The sequence below is a fragment of the Panthera tigris genome, chromosome D1 (genome assembly GCF_018350195.1).
Source record: "Panthera tigris isolate Pti1 chromosome D1, P.tigris_Pti1_mat1.1, whole genome shotgun sequence".
In the NCBI taxonomy this organism is placed as follows: Eukaryota; Metazoa; Chordata; class Mammalia; order Carnivora; family Felidae; genus Panthera; species Panthera tigris.
Window position 1 is genome coordinate 95,770,516 of NC_056669.1, and position 18,572 is coordinate 95,789,087.

The window sequence follows — 18,572 nt, forward strand, 5'->3', positions numbered from 1 at the left end:
TCTGTGGCATGGTGCATTCACTGCTTTATCTCCTCACAGAGGTTAGAAGAGTAATGCATACCTCGTTTCTTCCCCCCCCCCCAGACTCTCTCTGGCCCAAAATCCGGGTTCCATTAAAAGTTGTGAGGACTGCTGAAAACAAATTGAGTAACCGATTCTTCCCTTACGACGAAATCGAGACAGAGGCTGTCCTGGCTATCGACGATGATATCATCATGCTGACCTCTGATGAGCTGCAGTTTGGTTATGAGGTAAGGAGGTTTCAGACAGTCTGTTTACATATTGACTGTTTCTTGCCTAACGTTGCTTGTCTTTCCTAATGAAGAGGATTAGATTTCATCGTCTAAAGCCTTAGTTTCTACTCCCTGGTCGATAGTGCATAAGAGCGTGGGTTATGAAGCTGTTCTCCCAGACTTTGGGGAAACCCTATCCTAGAGTGACAGCTGTGGCCTCCACTACTTTTGGGAACTCCCAGGGAGAGTCCCAGGGGATATTTTCAAAAGAGCGTCTATAGCATTTAAAGAGCACTTAATTGATGTCTCCTCAAATGGCACTTCCCCTGACTCAAGCAGCTGGGCGCGGCAACAATAAAAACGCCAATGAGCAGAGACGCTGGAGACGCTGACAAACAGAAAGCAGACCCTGTTGATGGCTTTCTTTCTGAGGTTTAAGTGGAGAGGTTGGCTGCCTGTCTTTAGGGAGAAACATGCTCTATCACCGTTCATTCAGTGCGTTTGATGGATTAGGCTGGGTTCAAGGGTTAAGTATGGAGACCAGTAAAGGTCTCCCCAGGGGAAAGTGCCAGAGCCGAGGCCTGGTGAAAAGCAATAGGAATTGATGAGCTCTGTCAGGGAGGATGTGCGTGAGATGCATGGCATGACGGCGGCAGGAGGAGGCCTGCGGTGCGGGGATGTGATGGCGGCATCGGACCTAAGCAAAACGGAGAGTATACGTCAATTAGCCACGGCCGACACAGGGAAAGTGGTCCAGTCTGTCCCCTACGCTCGTCCTGCCCATGAGAGAGGCAGCCGTCTTCTGTAGTTGACTCGGGGTTTGCTGAAGTTAAGGTTCTAAGAAATCACGAAATGTTATTATATGAGGCCATATTTGGCACTCAGGTTTTATTAAATGAATATATATTCTATATTGTATATTTATTATAGAAGTTTATTTTCTAACCCTTAAGCTAGAAGTGGATTTTCAGGGGAAGAAATAGGAATCCCCCTGCCACCACCACCAAAAATTAAAAGCTCAAGTTTTTTGTTTGTTTGTTTTTTTAAGTTTGAGTGTAACAGAAATTGTTGTGAATGAGGCTGGTGTGTGATACAGTCAGTATAGTTACTGGCCGGTGAAAGGCGTGAGAGTGGCTAATCAAACATGTATGTCATCTTTTTGGGCTTATTCTCATTCACAGAGATGTCTTTTACATTATCACATCTAGGATATTAGATGATTTGTAGCACACTATCATTCCCATTTTTAAAAAAAGCAAATTACCTACTTGTTTCTCTAGCCAACTCATGGCAAAAAGACCTTTTTTTTTGGCCAGTGTTTTCTCTCTTCGTTGCATATAGTGGCTTCAGACTATATTCATGGGTTTTTTTTTGTGGTGAAAGGGAGGTGGATAAAAGGGAACATTTGGAATGATTAGCCAAGATGGATAGAGTGCTCCCTCCTCAGTATTTTCAGTTGGGCTAAATGAAGTCTAGTGAAAGAAAGGTAGGCTTGAGGCACCTGGCTGACTCATTCGGTTGAGCGTCCTGCTCTTGATTTTGGCTCAGGTCATGATCTCACTGTCGTGGAGTGGAGCCTGCTTAAGAGTCTCTCTCCCTTTCTCTGTCTCCGCTCATGCTCTCTCTCTAAAAAAAAGAAAGAAAGGTGGACTAAATGTATTCCTTTTGACCTTGAGTTGAAATCTTAAGATGTTATGTATATTGAACCCTGGGATTTCTTTCAACCTTAAGTTTGTTTCAAGCCTCTTCCACTCTTTCCTCTGATGACCTGTGTTTGATTCCACATCACCTTGAAAGAAGTACCTGCCTATTGGAGGAGTGGCAGGCAGGAAAACGCCTCCTCTACATTAATCTGAATCTTCTCCAGATGCCGTGGAAGGCGAACTTTCATAACTACCCTCTGTATTCCAGTGAATGTTCTGGGTGTTCTTCTATTACTTACGATCTTTTCTCAAACCTGCAAGACAGTTACTGCTTTTCTCATTCTTTACTAAGACTAAGAAGGCTAGATAACTTATCTGCAGTCACACAGCTAATGAGTGGAAGAGTTGGAATTTAAGTCCAAGTTTGTCTACACTATGCTGTCCTCTAAGGTTTTACCCTGTCAGAGACTACTGGTTTGCAAAAGTAGTACGAAGAGCCATGAGCATATCAGTTGTCTCTCACAGAGTTATCCTGATGCTAAGGAAAACAAACAGGTTTCTCAGGCATCCCTACCATTGGTGCTTTAGGGTAACTTTGTAAAAGTTATTTCTTGCATAGTAGTTAATATAATGGACAAAGTTAGGATAGCTCTGGACCTGAATTCCTGCCCTTTCACTGACTAGTTAATGACCATGGACAAGTTTTTTAATCTCTCTGGATGTTATTTTATTCTTGCATAAAATGGCAGTAACAATATCCACTTCATTAGGTTATTGTGTACATAGAAAATTCCGTAGTGCCTAGCACATGGAAAGAGAATGCTCAGTGACTGCTCCTTCTATGTGGTAGGCAGTATACTCTGCACTTTACAAGACACCATGTTGGCTGCTATAATGGCAGCTACTATGGTTATTCCCATTATCCCACTCATGACTCCGCTGTGGTTCATGGGAAAGGTGGTTGTTTCCATTCTTCTTGGGACATTACTGTTCTAGAGAGGGTACCCACTTTTGTGTTGAGTCAAAAGACAGAAGGTGATGGGGCTCCTGATCCTGTTTTTTGTTTGTTTGTTTGTTTGTTTGTTTGTTGTTTTTGGCCAAAGCCTGGGATTATTTCATGCAGGAATTGGGAACAAGCCTGACTGATAGAGTGAATTAATAAATCTGTTAACAAAAATTTATGTCCAAGGGGAGTTACATTGGAACCCAGAGCTACTTTCTTGTGCTGAGCACAGTGCATTTGGATTATATCTATCTTATTAATTGCTACTCATCCGTCAGCACTCAGCTCAATTGTTGCTATCTCAGAGAAGCTTCCAGGGAGGTTAGGTTCAGAGCACTCTACCTCTTTGTAAGCAAATAATTAATTGTGAAGTATACTGTTTAATGTCTGCTTTTCTTCTAGAAGGTAAGCCCCACAAGGGCAGGAATCATGGCTGTCTTGTTCATTGCTTTATCTCTATGCCTGACCCGGTTTATTCCATTCAGTGGTTACTCAGTAATAGTTGATGAATAAACAAACCTTTATCACCAGCATGCACATGAAAGCTATGGAATAAGTTACTCCGGCGTGCGTGCCCATCCACCGTGATCCACAGTCTGGATCCAGCCATTTTGAAAAACCATTTGGAATTTCAGATGCTAAGCATATACCTACCGTGTGACCCACCATTCTTCGTATAGAGATTTACCCTAGAGAAATAGGAGCACACATATACACAAATACTTGTACACCAATATTCATAGCAGTTTTTATTTGTAAAAGCTGGAAACTAGAGGAAAAACACAGAATGTCTGTCCAGTCTGAATGAATAATCGTGGTATATCCATACAATAGAATACTACTCAGTAATAAATATGAATGAGCTATGGAGACATACCATGGATGTATTTAATAATAATTATGATGAGTGAATGAAGCAAGATGAAAAAGAACATATATTATGATTACCTTTACGTAAAATTTTAGAAAATACAAACTAATTTTCAGTGATTGAAAGATCAGTGGTTGCCACACTTAGGAGTGGGGAGGGTCAAGCTGTGAAGGGCAAGAGGGAGAATAACAAAGAGGCAAAAAAGCTTTTAGGGGTTATGGATATGTTCATTATCTTAACTGGGATGATGATTTTACTGTGTATATAGATGTACACATACCAAATTATGCATGTCAAGTTATACACTTCAAATAGATTTAGTTTATCGTATGTCAAATCTTATTTCCAAAAAGCTATAAAAAATTATATTCACGCAAATGCGTAAAAAATGCTTGAAAAATTGAAGGTAATGTGTGCCAGATATGTTCAGTAAAAACTACAAAATGTTGCTGAGAGAAATTGAAGTACAACTGCATAAATGGAAAGCTGTATCCTATGTATACATTCAAAAGTGTAATTTCTCCCCAAATTGTTCTATAGATCCAAAGCAATCCCAGTCAGAATCCCAGACGGCTTTTTCTTTTTTCTTTTTTTTAATTGAAATTGACAGACTTGTTCTAAAATTCAAATGGAAGCAGAGTAGACCTGAAAAAGCCAAAGCAATTTTGGGAAGTAGAACAAAGTTTCAGGACTACCTCATTTTAAGAATTATGATAAAGCTACAGTAATCAAGACACTGTGGTCTTGTTGTCAACTTAGACATACACATCAACGAGACACAATAAAGAGTCCAGAAGTAGAGCACACATGTATGTCATTAATTTTTGACAAAGGACCCAAGTCCATTCAATAGAGATGGGAGAGTCTTTTCACTAAGTGGTGTTAGAACAATGTGATATCCTTATGTCAAAGAAAAATAAATCATGACCCTCACCTCACAGTGTATGTAAAAATTTAACTAGTCCTCAATGTAAGAACTAAAATTACAGAACTTCTTAAAGCAGAGGAGAAAATCATAGCACATTGAAGCTAAGCAATTATTGTTAAATAGGGGACAAGTAGCACGACTTATAAAAGAAACCAAAATGGATAGGTTGGACTTCCTCAAAATTACAACACTTGAAAAGACACTTCTAAGAAAGTAAAAAGGAAAGTCCTATATTGGGAAAAATATTTTCAGAACATACATGTGGTAAAGAACTTGTATCTAAAATATATAAAGAGCCCTCACAACTCAGGGAGAAGAAGACGAAGAAGTCAGTAAAAAAGAAAAGGGGCAAAAGATTGGAGCAGTTACTTCACAAAGGAAGATAAGATGTGTAGGTATAAACTAACGTACGAAAAAGTCCTCCACATCATAGTCATTAGGGCAATTCTAAAATACAAGCACAGTGAGTTACCACTACATACTCACTAGAATGACTAAAAAAAATGTAAAAGACTGACAATGCCATGTGTTGATGACGCCATGGAGCAGCTAGAACTCTCACATGTTACTGGTAAATATGCGAACTGGTACAACTAATTTGGAAAACAGTTTTGCAGATTCTCATGAAGTTAAACGTATTCTTTTCATATGATGCAGCCTCCAAAAGAAATAAAAACGTATGTCTTTACACGAAGACATGTACTCAATGTTTACAGCCTTATTCGTAAGATCCCAAACTGTAGATAGCAGCTGGCAAATGGAAGAGCAAACTGTGGAATATCTACGCAATGGAATGCTACTCAGCAAGAAAAAGAAATGGACTACTGATATATGGAGCAACCTGGAAAAGTGTCAGAATCATTATGCTAAGTGAACGAAGCCAGATACCAAAGAGTACTTCCTATACGTGTTGCCCATGTATATGAAGTTCTAGAGTAGAAAAAACTATGTTGCCAGGGGTAGTGGATGGGACTGACGAGAAAAGGACAGAAAGGAACTTTTCAGACAATGGAAATGTTCTGAACTTTGTGACGGTGGTTTTATGACTACATACGCTTGTCAAAACAACTTAAATTTGGTGATTTTATTGTAAGTAAATTCCATTTCAAAGCTGAAAAAAAAATTGTGGGATGCAACTAAAGTGGTTCTTAGGGGAAATTTATAGCATTAAATGCTTGTATTCGGAAGGAAGAAACGTCTAAAAGCAACACCTAAAGTTTGTTCCACCTTTAACGACTTTGAAAAGGAAGAGTAAATTAAACCCAAAGCAAGTGGAAGGAAAGAGTAAAAGAAGTGCTAATGATGAAGTAGAAAACAAGCCAACAGAGAAAATTTACAGATACAGAAATTGACCTTTTGAAAGAATGAACAAAATTGATAAGCCCCTAGCCAGAACACTCAAAAAAAAGAGAACACAAATTATCATTGTCAGGAATGCAAAGGAATTAAAGAAGGATTGACATTATAGATCCTACAGACATTAAAAGAACACTAAGAGAATATTACTAAAATTTTTATGAAAGTAAGAATTCTTTGGAAATTATAGCGTATGTAAAATTAAATAGAATATATGTATATATATAATTCTCTATTAAAAAACTGAAGTTGTTATCAAAATCTTCCTGCAAAGAAAACTCTAGGCCCAGATGGTTTTACTGGTGATTTCTGAAGAATATAAGGTGTTGGAAAGAAAATTAGAAAGTGAAGAATAAAGAAAATTAGAGATAATCTAGCTTCCTCACATTATGGGTGAGGCCCATCTGTAAGCTATATATGAAGCCCTTAAGTGACTTACCCGGTGTCACCCAGTTAGTAATTGGCACTAATAAGGCTTAAACTCATTTTAGTGGTATTTTCACCATACCATGTCACCTGTAAAGATTTCATTATATAACTGGGCTTAGAACCAGTTACAGTATATAGAATTATAATGATCATTATATATATAGCTGTTCTTATTTTTTGGCTGTGTACCATTCAAACCAATTTGTTGAAATCTCCCTGTGGGGAAGATAAAAACACCTGAACGTTTTCTTTGTTATTCTAATATTCACAAGCAAGAATCCATATCAGTCAGGAAAACAAATCCATATTAGTTGTTTCAATAGAATGGATTTAATATATGAAAACTTTTGATACAGGGTATTAGAGAGCTTGAGAGAGCAAAAGGGAACCCTGGAGGTATAAAGAGATGATAACTGTAGGACATGAGGAACAAAGGAAAGGAAGGAATTGGTTGGGGTCATTAGAACCTACATGCTGGGAAGAGAGCCTTCCCCCTCCCCCAGTGCTGGGCCTTAGACCTTCGCAAAGGGCCACTGGCTGACTTTTGCTGGTAGTTCAGAGAGCAAAGAAGTTGCACCTCATCCCTTCCCAGCCAGAGAGTGGAGGGAAGATTAAGGAAAGGAGGAAGCTGAAAAAGGGATTCTCTAAATCTGTGTGTAAAGTCCTGGGGGCACTCCCCCCTCTCCCTTCAAAGCAGCCCATGCACGGAACTAATTAGAATCAACACAGCAAAAGCTTTGAAAAGTGAACAGTGGTGTAGAATACCAACCAGGTTTCAAGAATTAGCGCCTGGGTAACACCCAAGTTGGGCAGACCAGAAGAGCAGTATCAAGTCTTTGAAGACTGAATTGTTACTCGATCCACAGCCCACAAAGGTGGGTCAGGGCATACATTCTGAGCCTAAACTCCCTGATAAAATATGGAAACTTAAAAGGAACAGAGTCTCATAGTAATATTCAAAATGTTCAGGGTACAATTCAAAATTACTCATCATACCAGAATTGGGAAAATTGCAACTTTTATGAGAAAAGACAGTCAACAGATGCCAACACCAAGATGATACAAATATTGGAATTATTTGACAAGGATTTGAAAACCACTATCATAAAAGATGATTTAATAAGCACTTATGAGCACTCTTGAAACAAATGGAAAAATAGAAAGTTGAAGCAAAGAAACAGATATAAAGAACAACCATATGGGAATTTCAAAACTGATAATTACAGAAACCAAAATTTAAAATTCACCGATGGGCTCAGTAGATGAATGAAGATAACAGGAAAAAATTAGTGAACTTGAGGATAAATCAGTAGGAATTACCCAATCTGAACAACAGAGGGAACATAGACTGAAAAAAAGAAATGAACAGAGCCTCAGGGACTTATGGGACAATCACAAAAGATACATTTGGGTCATCAGAGTCCCAGAAGGAGAAGAGAAAAGAATGTGGGGCAGAGGAAATATTCGAAGAAATAATGACTGAAAACTTCCAAAATTTGGCAAAGGACATTAAACTCACAGGTTCAAGAGCTGAAGAAGCCACAGACATCCAAAGAGTTGTATAAATTTACGTACATTGTACAAACTGAATAAATTGTAGCAGAAATTATTATGTCAAATAGTAATTGGAGAAGGAGACAAAGAAATTGGTGTACACACACCCCCCCCCCCACACACACACACAAGGAAAGGAGAAAATCTGCATAGCTACAGTGGTCTCTGTACCTATAATAGCTTGGTCGTGAGAGCATAGTTGATATTTATAACTTTCTCCTTACACCCATTCGATGTTCCCTCTGTTCTCAGCCAGCTCTCTAGCATATGAATTACACACCCAGTTTCTTTAATGACTCCAGCACTGTTCAGACTTCCTATTTCTTGTTGTGTTCATTTTTGATAAATTATGTTTTTCAGGAAATCTCTTCATTTCATTTGTATTGTAAAATGTATTGCTATAAAGCCGTCATGGGTTTTATCTTGTTGTTTAAAGTCTAGAGATCTGGAATGATGTTTTCTTTTTCACTCCTGGTGTTGGTGGTTTTTGTTTTCTTTTTCTTGATCAGTGTTGTTACAGGTAGAGCAGGGTCATAATCTTTGCAAAGGGTCAGCTTTTGATTTTGTTGGTTTTTCTTTATTGTGTATTTGTTTTATCTTTAACTTTTGTTGGTTAGTTTCTTTGTTTACTTTCATGAATTTAAGTTGCTGTTATTTTTCTAGTCTTTTGATAGCTTAGATCTCAGTATTTATTTTCATAATGTATGCATTTAAAGCTGTAAATTTCTTGGTAATTACTACTTTAGGTTTATTCCCAAGTCTTGATTTCATATTTCTATTATCCTTAAGTTTAAAATATTTTATTTCTATTGTAGAATCTTCTTTGACCCATAGTTATATAAAAGTATATTGCTTACTTTTGCCAGTTTTTAAAGTTACCTTTTTCTTGATTTCGCATTTGATTCTACTATGGTCATATACTACATATGGTTTCATTATTTTTGAAATTTACTGCGACTGGATGGTCCAATGAAAGGTCTATTTTGGTAAATGTTCTGTGTGCACCTAAAATAAGTTTACATTCTGTAGGGGCACCTGGGTGGCTCAGTTGGTTGAGCATCCGCCTTCGGCTCAGGTCTGATCTCACGGTTTGTGGGTTCGAGCCCTGCATCAGGCTCTGTGCTGACAGCTGAGAGCCTGGAGCCTGCCTCAGATTCTGTGTCTCCCTCTCTCTCTGCCCCTCTCCTGCTCTCATTCTGTCTCTCTTTCTCTCTCAAAAATAAATTCTAAAAAAACATTAAAATTTTAAATGAGTTTATATTCTGTAGTTGTAGATGTAATGATCTTATGGGGCCAATTAGGTAAGATCAGTTATCTCGGTGCTTTTATTTTTTTGTTTTTATTTAAATTCCAGTTAGCACACAGTGTAATATTATTTTCAGGTATACAATATAGTCATTTCACATTTCTATAAAACACCCAGCACTCCTTAATCGCCGTCACCTGTTCAGCCCATCCTTCCACCCACCTCCCCCCAGTAACCATCAGTTTATTCTCCACGGTGAAACTTTTTAATTTTAATATAATCATCCCTGTGCTTGTTCTTCTCTATAATAGGCATCTCCAATTCTTCTGTTATTTTTCTCCCAAAGCCTTTCTCATTTCTGTAGTAAATTCACTACCCTCGTTTAAATTGAAAAAAAAAAAAAGTTTAAATACAGTATTTAATATGTGAGAACCAAAGAGAAACCAGCAACAGACCTTTCTTACTGTGGCTCCAAAGAATTTTTTGAGAAATCTGGAGAGACAGAAGCATCTCCCCATTTGGGAATTTTTCAGAAAGAGGAAGCCAGCAGTCTTTCCAGCCTCTAGAGTGGTTTTACTAGTGCTGCCAGGAGACAGAAGAATAGAACCAGATGACTTCCTGCAATCCCTTTGGGTGTAACGAATCTGAGGGATAAAAAGTACAGGCAAAGCAGTACGGTGTGGTTGTATGTGGAAAAGCGTCAAACTTCTGTGCCTTTATATAAAGTGACAAACCCCTTCCCTTCCCTGTGAAATGTGGAAAGTTCGCACGAGGGAGGATCGGGGGGGGGGCGGTGGCCAACAGCAACGTGTCGGGAGTCCGAGGGGAGAATACGGCAGTTACCGGAAGGGGGAGCCCAGGCCTGCTGTGGGCGCGGTTCTGCCCACGCCCCTTCTGAGGCCTAGCACCTACTCAGGCACAGAGTCCCAGCACGGTTTTCACAGACGTGAGGGCATTTTAAGGTAGCGCATCTGTCAGAGGGTTGGAACCATCGATGTGCAGAGACCGTTTTGGAGTGGCGGGCTCCAGGGCGTGCCTGAGGAACTAGGGCAGAGACCAAAGGGCAGCTCACAGGCTGCATGCATCCCAAAGCGAGAGAGGGAAAGGTGGGGCTAGTGTAAGAGGTAAGAGAGAGTGGATCTAGAACCCTTTCCAGAAGGCAGCTCACTAGAGCACAGCTAGGTCATGTTAGCCCTGTCTCCCGAGGCACGTAGACTGGCCGAGAGGGTGGGGATCACTGTGCACCCGGTGACCGTTCACAGCACCCCGGCTGGAAGGCTGTTTTAGAGAAACACAGTGCCAGAACGTGAAGGGACCTTAGGGATCATCCTGTCACCTGATGCTTTGTTGCCGAGCAAACAGAGGTGCAGAGAGGGCGGTGACTTCTTTAAGATGTGCCATGGGCGTGGACTATCCCCCTGCAGGTGCAACACAGCAGGCCCTGGGCACGGAAGGCCAGACCGTGTTCGAGAGCCCTCTTTCCTTCCAGTGGCAGTGATTTGAGCCCACAGACGTTTGGATTCGAGACCTAATACTGCGGATCATTATTTATTTAATTGGAAGAAAACACAGGGGTCACTTGCCTGTTTATATGGGTCATATCCCTGTTGGAGAGCAGAGGGTTTGGGAAATGTTACATTCCCTCTCCAGCCCTGAAATCAGGAGCTGAAGAATGCTCTTCTCTGGCCCTGCGTGTTTCTGACTTGTTTGACAAGCTCTAGTGAGCTACCAGATGTGGGAATTCTTTTCAGCCTGGGATAATTTATTTATCTGTTTATGTATTTTACCAGGAAAGTATCTATTGAGTCCTTGATACTCATTTGCAAGGAAGCCCTGGGGGAGCAGTAGCAGCGTATAGTGTTACTTGAGTGTGATTTTTTTCCCCCCTAAGTCTGGCTGCTTTTATTCCAGACCTAAAGAGCTGGGAAATAAAATGCAACTTGTTCCTCCTCCCCTCCCCCACCTTTAAGAGAGTTTCAAACATGTGGCAGAAAATGAGCCAGGCGGACTTGGCCGAATGTATGAACCCGTGAATTTATTTTTCCTTTCATACTTTGATCCTCATTTCCAACCATAAAAATTATTAGTAGCACTTAAGCGCCGAACATTTTTCACCTGAGAGATGTGAAACGCTCTTGGCTAATAATACTGGTTATAAAGTCAGTACTTCATGTGCGGATGGGAATTGGCTTAGAGTGGCCGTGTGTTGCAGGCGCACAAAAATGCTGATGCCTTCCTTTCACTGGCTGGGTATCCGTAGGTGGCAGAGGCTGGTTGAACCTCTTGGGTGCTAATGAATTTGGAGAATTTAGTTGTATTATTTTGTTCATAACTCCCTGGGGTAATGGCAAGTACATACTCTCAAAGAATCGTGGCAAGACAGCAAGATAGCTTAGAATGCTCCGCTTTTTTTCTGGACGACATACAACCATCTCTGAGTGGCTCTCCTGGTATAGGAAGAACCGAGAGGAAAGGCACCAAGGGGAGAGTGAGCTCGGTGTGTGTGGTCGGCGAGAAGCAGATTGACCTGAGGAGGGAGGAAGTTGTGCCTCGGTTAACAACGGAAGCTAGCTTGGTTACACAACGTAGGGCCAGCTGAAAAGCTTAAGAAGTGGTAAAAAGAAGGACTGTAGGTTTGTACGAGTGTCTGGTCCAAAGCAGTCAGATCACAGGATGAATGCGAAACAACAGACACTGAAGACAGCGAAGGCCAGGTGGATAGAGGTGGGAAGTCTATAGACTTAATGTTCAAGTGGATTAAAGAACCAAAGAGAAGAAGACAGGCTTCCCCATAGCTCACATTTAATTTGTGATGAGGGAGCTTGGCTAATTGAAGAATTCCAGAGTTGAGGCCCTGTATAACAGTTACATTTGAAACAGAATTTGTAGAATTTGGAGATACTTCTATATTCATCCAGGGAGAGCAGACAGATGGTGTAATCTGTGATCCTAAGTAAACTATCCCACTTTTTCTCTCCTTGCTAGAGGAGCTGAGAGGTGAAGACAGCCTATCATAGAGTAGCCTTCACGGTAACCTCTAGCAGATAATTTAAAGAGAGAGAGAGAGAGACTATCTCTGTCCTCTTCATTTCTCTCCAAGCTTTCTGCCAGTGAAAGTGCCACAGATACTGAGCCGGGGGAACAAATAAATGTAAAACAAGTGTTGGGCTGGGTCTAAAGATTGTTTCTCACAGACTTGTGGTTATGATCCTTCTGATAGGTTAACTGCTTTCCTCCCTAGATGTAAGCCAGAGCCCTAAATCTTACGACGTGCTCTGGTTTGTTGGGAATACAGGAGGCTGACTTCAGAAGAGTTTTCCTTGACGGCACATGGAACTCATCCTGCCGTGGGCTCTAGGGCAAGCTTACCCTTAGGGTTCATCTAGGGCACCAAGAAACTCAGTTCTTACACAGCCAAGACAGATAAAAAAGGGAACGTCCCTCAAGGAGGACCCAAAATGCAAGGGGTATCCTTGCAGTGGGCGGATAATCTAATTGCTGGAACCGTCTCAGCCTTCGGAAGGAACCAGTGCCGTAGATTTCCATTCTTTGACCTCTTGGCTGACTCGGATCCTTGAGCTTTCACAGCGTCTGACCTAGTGGGTGACTGAGAGGTTCCAGTATTTCCTTCTCTTCTCTGAAGGATGGACTCCCCTCATGGCCGCCGGCACTAGGATTCACTGTGAGCTGGGCCCATTTCTGGCACGCACGAAGTCAAACCTTGCAAAAGCTGTTCTGGATTAGCATTTGTGCTGGGTCTGACACTAAAGCTTTACAGTGTAGCTAGAGCCTAAGTGGAGCTTTTTAGAATTATACGTTTCTTAGGACTCGTGGTGTGCCCTCCTCATCAATTACCTGGAGAAGTAGATGGCTGTAAGCTCTTTGGACCTTGTGCATTATGTCTGAGTGAGTGATAGTACATTTCCTGAGCCTGGCCGTAATATCAGTACAGTGGTGAATGTTGAAAAACACATCTGTCCGTCTTTCCTTACTTTGTTCACTTTCTTATGTACCCAAAGAGTGGGCATTCTAGAGACTGTTGTCTTCCGAAGAGGACTAGGCCAGATGGCTCATTTCGGTGACTGTCCCTGCCCAGAAGGTGTAGTCAGAGCCTCCCTCAGAGGAGACATGTGGAAGACTGTGGCTCTTTCATAGAGAGATCTGTCCCTGGGGTGTCCCTTATTGCTGCGGGCTCCGTTTGCAGCCTGGAGGAGAGTCCCGAGGAATGTGTTAGGTCTGTCCTATCTCCAGCTTGCACTGATTCACACCCGGGGCTCCCGGGAGCCGGGGAAGCCGTGCATGTGGGCCGCTGCTACAGCCGGGGCTGCTGAAAGAGGACCCGAAGCCGCGGCCAGGAGCCCACGGAGGTGCTGAGAGGAGCTGCGGTGAAGTTTGACCTCTCAGAGCTCTTCTAAAGCGCCCAGTCCCCACTGGAGAATAAGTCAAACAAATATTAAGGGAAGGAAATCGAATATCTATGCTGAACGTTGGAGTAAGATCTGAGCATTTTAAAAGAGTGCCCAGTTGGGAATTACAATAGAGTGACACTTTTTTCTTCCCCACTGAGCAAATTAAAATGACAAGCTCAGAATTTATTTACCTAGCCATTAATGAAACATCCTATCTTCCCTGTCCCAAAGAGGGGGAGTGTGCTTCCTGCTGGCACATCTTCCCACCGAGGTGTCTCCTCCTCAGTGACTTCCCCCCCAGATAAGGCAGGTGAGTCGGTTTCAATATGTTTTCCATAAGCGCTTATTTCTTGCGGGGCAGTGCTGGTGCTCTTCTGCCCTCTCCACCCCCGGGCCTGTGTGCTCCCCACCGAGCCTCCGCGTCTCTCCCGTCTGCGGCACCAGCGGGCCCACCTGGCTCTGTGGCTCCGTGCCTCAAAGAGCTAATGCTTATAATGTGGGATAGTTATTTTAAAGAGGTGTTGGTACACTTGATGGTTTAAAGAATGCATACTTTCCCTCCCCCCCCCCCCATTCAAAAGGAGATATCTGCAATGATATTCCAACCTGAAAGGATCCATATGTTTGAGGGTTATTGTTCCAAAAGCTGCCTGTTGTCTCGTTGGGATTGATTACAGGCTTTGGCTGCTCCAGGAATTCAGAGCTTCAGAATTTGGCTTATGATTTGGGGATATGGGGAATTCGTCTTGCATGGGCTGCTTATCTGCCTTGATTTTGATAGAGTTGCTTAAGGGAGGTGTGTGGGCAGGCCTTGGCATAGGGCCAGGGGAAACGAAAGCCATAGCAGCATCCAGGCCATGAGCGTCCCCAGCATCTGGGGGGCTGGGCGGGGGGGGGGGGGGGCAGCGTCTGTAGCTTTCCAAAGAAAATTCTATGTTGTTCCCCAGTGTGAACCTGCGTCCTTCACTGCCGGTTATAAACCTGCTTGCAAAATCATGAATTGGACACCGTGGTTGTTGATTGCTGCTGCATTAAACCTAGCAATTCCACATTTTGGAAGAATAAAAAGAAAGCAAGCTTAAAGGATCAGAGTAGTCCCCTGACTTCAGAATGGTCGTGACTAGGAACAGTGAGTCTTTAGAAAGCAAGGTGAACTAGTCAGTGTAATGTTTACGGCTCCCCTCTTAGATCAGATTTATTTCTTGGTGCTCGCAAGTTGGTGCCTAGGGTTCGCGTTAATCGTGATTGCTGTATGTTTGCTACTCTCTGTTGACGGGTTTAGATCAGGCATTGGCAACCTTAGTTTCTAGTTTCCCAACCAGCCTTTGAGTTGGACTGAAGATGTGAGGGTTGGGGCAGAGGTCCTGTTGACCCTCTGCTCGCTTCTTACTGCTAGGCCCCTAATTACACCCACGGCCTAGATCTCTGGGGCTAGATTGAAAAACTCCCCTAATTCAGAGTAGCCCATTCAGGCAGGATTGTGTCTGCCCTGTTTACTACTCCGTGCCTAGTGCTTAACACATAGTGGATGCTCAGTAAATATTTATTGACGGAATGAGTGAACTTAATGTGTTCGGACATTGAATTTTCTGTAACATACAGTTTCTGAGAGTAAAATTACTTGTTGTTCAAAGTTAGATGATCCCCTCTTCTGTATTCAGTGAGAGAATCCACGTAGAGGTTGTCTACTTGCTGGCCTGCTAATAAACACATAGCGAAGAGTAATTTTGTACTAATTACTTACCTGGTTGGGGGCAGTGGGAATCTCAACCGTCGCTTTGTAGTTCTCTTAAAATGAAATCCATGAAGTCTTTTCCTTATTCCCTGGTCTCCCACCCCCAACCCAGAAGTAATCTTACCATCCTCTTAACTCACTTTTGTGCTTTTTCCTGTGTCCTCGCTCTCTTTCATGTCTAGCTTTTTGTGCATATGTCACTAGCTTTTCTAAATAGTTAGGCCCTTAATAATAAGATACATGCTTTATTTTTGTATACATTCTTTGGATTGTAAGACAGTCCCTAAAAATTATGCTGAGTGAAAAAAGCCAATCCCAAAAGGTTGTATACTACGTGATTCCATTTATATAACCTTCTTGAAATTATAAAATTATAGAAATGGAGAACCCACTAGTGGTTGCCAGTGATTGAGGGGGAGGGTGTCTATAAAAGATCAGGCGGAGAAAGCTCTGTATCTTAACTGTGTCAGTGTCAGTGTCATGTGATATCACACTATAGTTTTGAGGTGTTGCCATTGGGGGAAACCGGGTAAACGGTACACAGGCTCTTCGTTCATTATTTCTTACAACTGCTTTCGAATTTGTAATTATCTCAAAATATTTGATTAAAAAAATAGTAGGGACTCAGTAAGTATCTGTGAATTGAATGTATAAATTAATTGACAAATAGGAATACTCATCTCTCTCTATCCCCAAACTTTATGATTTTAGCTTGCTGCTTGATTGCCTTTCTAGAACTTGATATTAGAATTAATATTCTTAACAGTAGATGGAATGAGTCTGAATTTTTAAAAAAATGCTGTTGAGGACATCCTTTGTTTTGACAGTTTGGACTTTAAAAAGAAATTTTTTTTAAATGTTTTATTTATTATTGAGAGACAAAGAGCACAAGCGGGGGAGGGACAGAGAGAGAGGGAGACACAGAATTTGAAGTAGGCTCCAGGCTCTGCGTTGTCAGCAAAGAGCCCGGTGTAGGGCTCGAACCCACACACCATGCGATCATGACCTGAGCCAAAGTCGGATGCTTAACCGGAGCCACCCAGGCGCCCTGACAGTTTGGACTTTATTTTAGTTTTTGCCTTTTATCGTAAGGAAATGCATTTTTTTGGAAATGCATGGGATATAAATAAATAAATAAATAATTTGAAAGAGTCCCTCAGCTGCTTGATACCCCACCAGGACATTATGGGGTTTAAGCAGACATATAAGGAGGGCATCATGCTGAATTAATTCATGCATAATCAGTTTGGAACCACACTGATGCCTCAGCCAGGATTACAGAGTTTATGGTCAGTGCCACTTCTTCCCTTTGCACGGTGAGACGAGAACAAAGTATTGGCCAGTTTTGTAGTAGTGTCCCCGATTGCTAGGCGATGGAAGTCACCAGGGCAGTGACCTGAAGTAAGGAGAGTTCCCCCTTACTGGACAGAGCTCGTATCTTTGGTCCCCCCTCTTTTAAATTGAGCCTCACCAAAATCAACTGGAAATTCTGAAGCCTCAATAATAGTTATTCATAAAAACTAAAGTTTCCGTTTTCCACTCGATTTAAAGGATTTAAAGAGAGTAGCCATTTGACTTATCACTTTTCTTCTTTTAACTTTATTAAACAATCCCATGGGACCAGACTTAGAAATAGTATCCCCCGTCCCCCCCCACCCCGAGCTGAGGTTATGGAAATAAAAATGATTTCACGTTTAGTGTGTCCTGAGGAGTGTGAGATTGGAAAACCCACGACCCAGTCCTGACCCATCCCGTACCCCTCCCGTCCCCTCAAACTCACGTCTTTCCTTCTCTTTGTTATTCTCTCTCAGGAGATTCATTGCCTCGTGAAAGATAGTAGTGGAGTTTAATCTTTCATTCAGCTGCTTTTTGCTTGTATTTCCTTCTCTGTCCCGAGCCTCACCGATTACCAGGATCCAGCAGACCCACGGATGTCATCGGTGGGGTCTCACTAGTTTGCTGCACAGCTGACAGGACTTCCTTCTTTTAATGGTGTGAGCATGTGGCTTTCTTTGCTAAATGGGAACCACATTCATGAAGAGCCTTCAGCTTTTAGCAGACGAATGCCAGGGGGGAGCACAGGGTTTTGTGGGTTTCCCCACCTCCTCTCCCTGCCCGTTCTACCCTCAGCTCGGTCACTACGCGTGCGTGACTCTTCCCGTGTCTGCACTAGCACTCGTGTAGAACACCGGTCCTGAATGCCATTCCAGACAGCACCGCCTGACTTCTTTGTTTCCCAAGCGGGGCGCTGAGTGTGGGGAGATGAGGCGCTTTTCAGCCTCGGAAGAGTGGGAAATCCTGCGACTTCATGAACAGATGCCCAGGCTGGGAGTTAGGCTCCAGCTTCGGCTCGAACTGACAATGTAACGTTGGGAGGGCCTCTTCTTCTCCAGCTGTTTTCTCATCTGTACGGCGAGGGAGCCGCACAGAATGAGCTCTGCCTGCCACGTGGTCTCCAGCTGCGGATCTCTGAAGTGGCCTGGGCAGGGGCCAGCAGCTCAGACTGCCAAAGCGTGAGTCTTCTCCTTACCATCCACAGAAGACCCCTGGTTGTGCCATCGGGTGAGACGGTACAGATCAGGATGAGGAGAATGTTTCAAAGCCAGCTTCTCCAGCAGGGTCTTCTTAATTGTGGTTACCATTGCGGGATTTAATGGTACACTCTCTCAACTCTGGCCAACCCCAGCCTGTCTCTTTGCCTTCATCACTGCCCCGAGTCCGAAGAGAGAACTCGAGAGGAACGGGAGAGCATGTCTCCCAGCACCACGGCACTGACCTTCAGCCAGACTGGGGCAAGTAGAATGGCTGCCCAAATCCCAGAAGCCTCCCCATCATCCTGGCTTTGCTGCTTGGCTTATTTTAAGCAAACCCTGGCCTTGGATTGGAAAGGTCTCTCGGGCACACTGAAGTGATCCAACAGGTAAATCTTAATACCTAACACAGCATGTACACGTATTTGTCAAAACCAACCAGCATCAGGGAACTCCAGGTGACAGCTCAGGGCTCCCTCGCTCTAGATGTCTAGCGTTGGCATTTAACTGCATCCCCGGTGTGGATGGAGGCTCTTTGGCTTTTTTGCAAAAAGACCTCTTGACGAAAACTACCAACCACCGGTGTGACTAAAACGCATGAGCTGAGGGGCGCCTGGTGGTCAGTCGGTTAAGC

At 42.6% G+C, this 18,572-nt stretch overlaps 1 protein-coding gene across 5 annotated transcripts in view; it reads left to right on the plus strand.

Annotated features, from left to right (window-relative positions):
* Positions 1–18,572, plus strand: part of EXT2 (exostosin glycosyltransferase 2) — a 145,431-nt gene that overhangs the window by 107,320 nt on the left and 19,539 nt on the right. For all 5 annotated transcript variants that reach the window (XR_006208723.1, XR_006208724.1, XM_042959558.1 and 2 more), the window contains exon 10: positions 85–251. Coding sequence is in view for 3 of the 5 variants with exons in the window: in XM_042959558.1 (XP_042815492.1) it covers positions 85–251 (167 nt within the window). In the remaining 2 variants the exon portion in view is untranslated. The remainder of the gene's footprint in view (positions 1–84; positions 252–18,572) is intronic.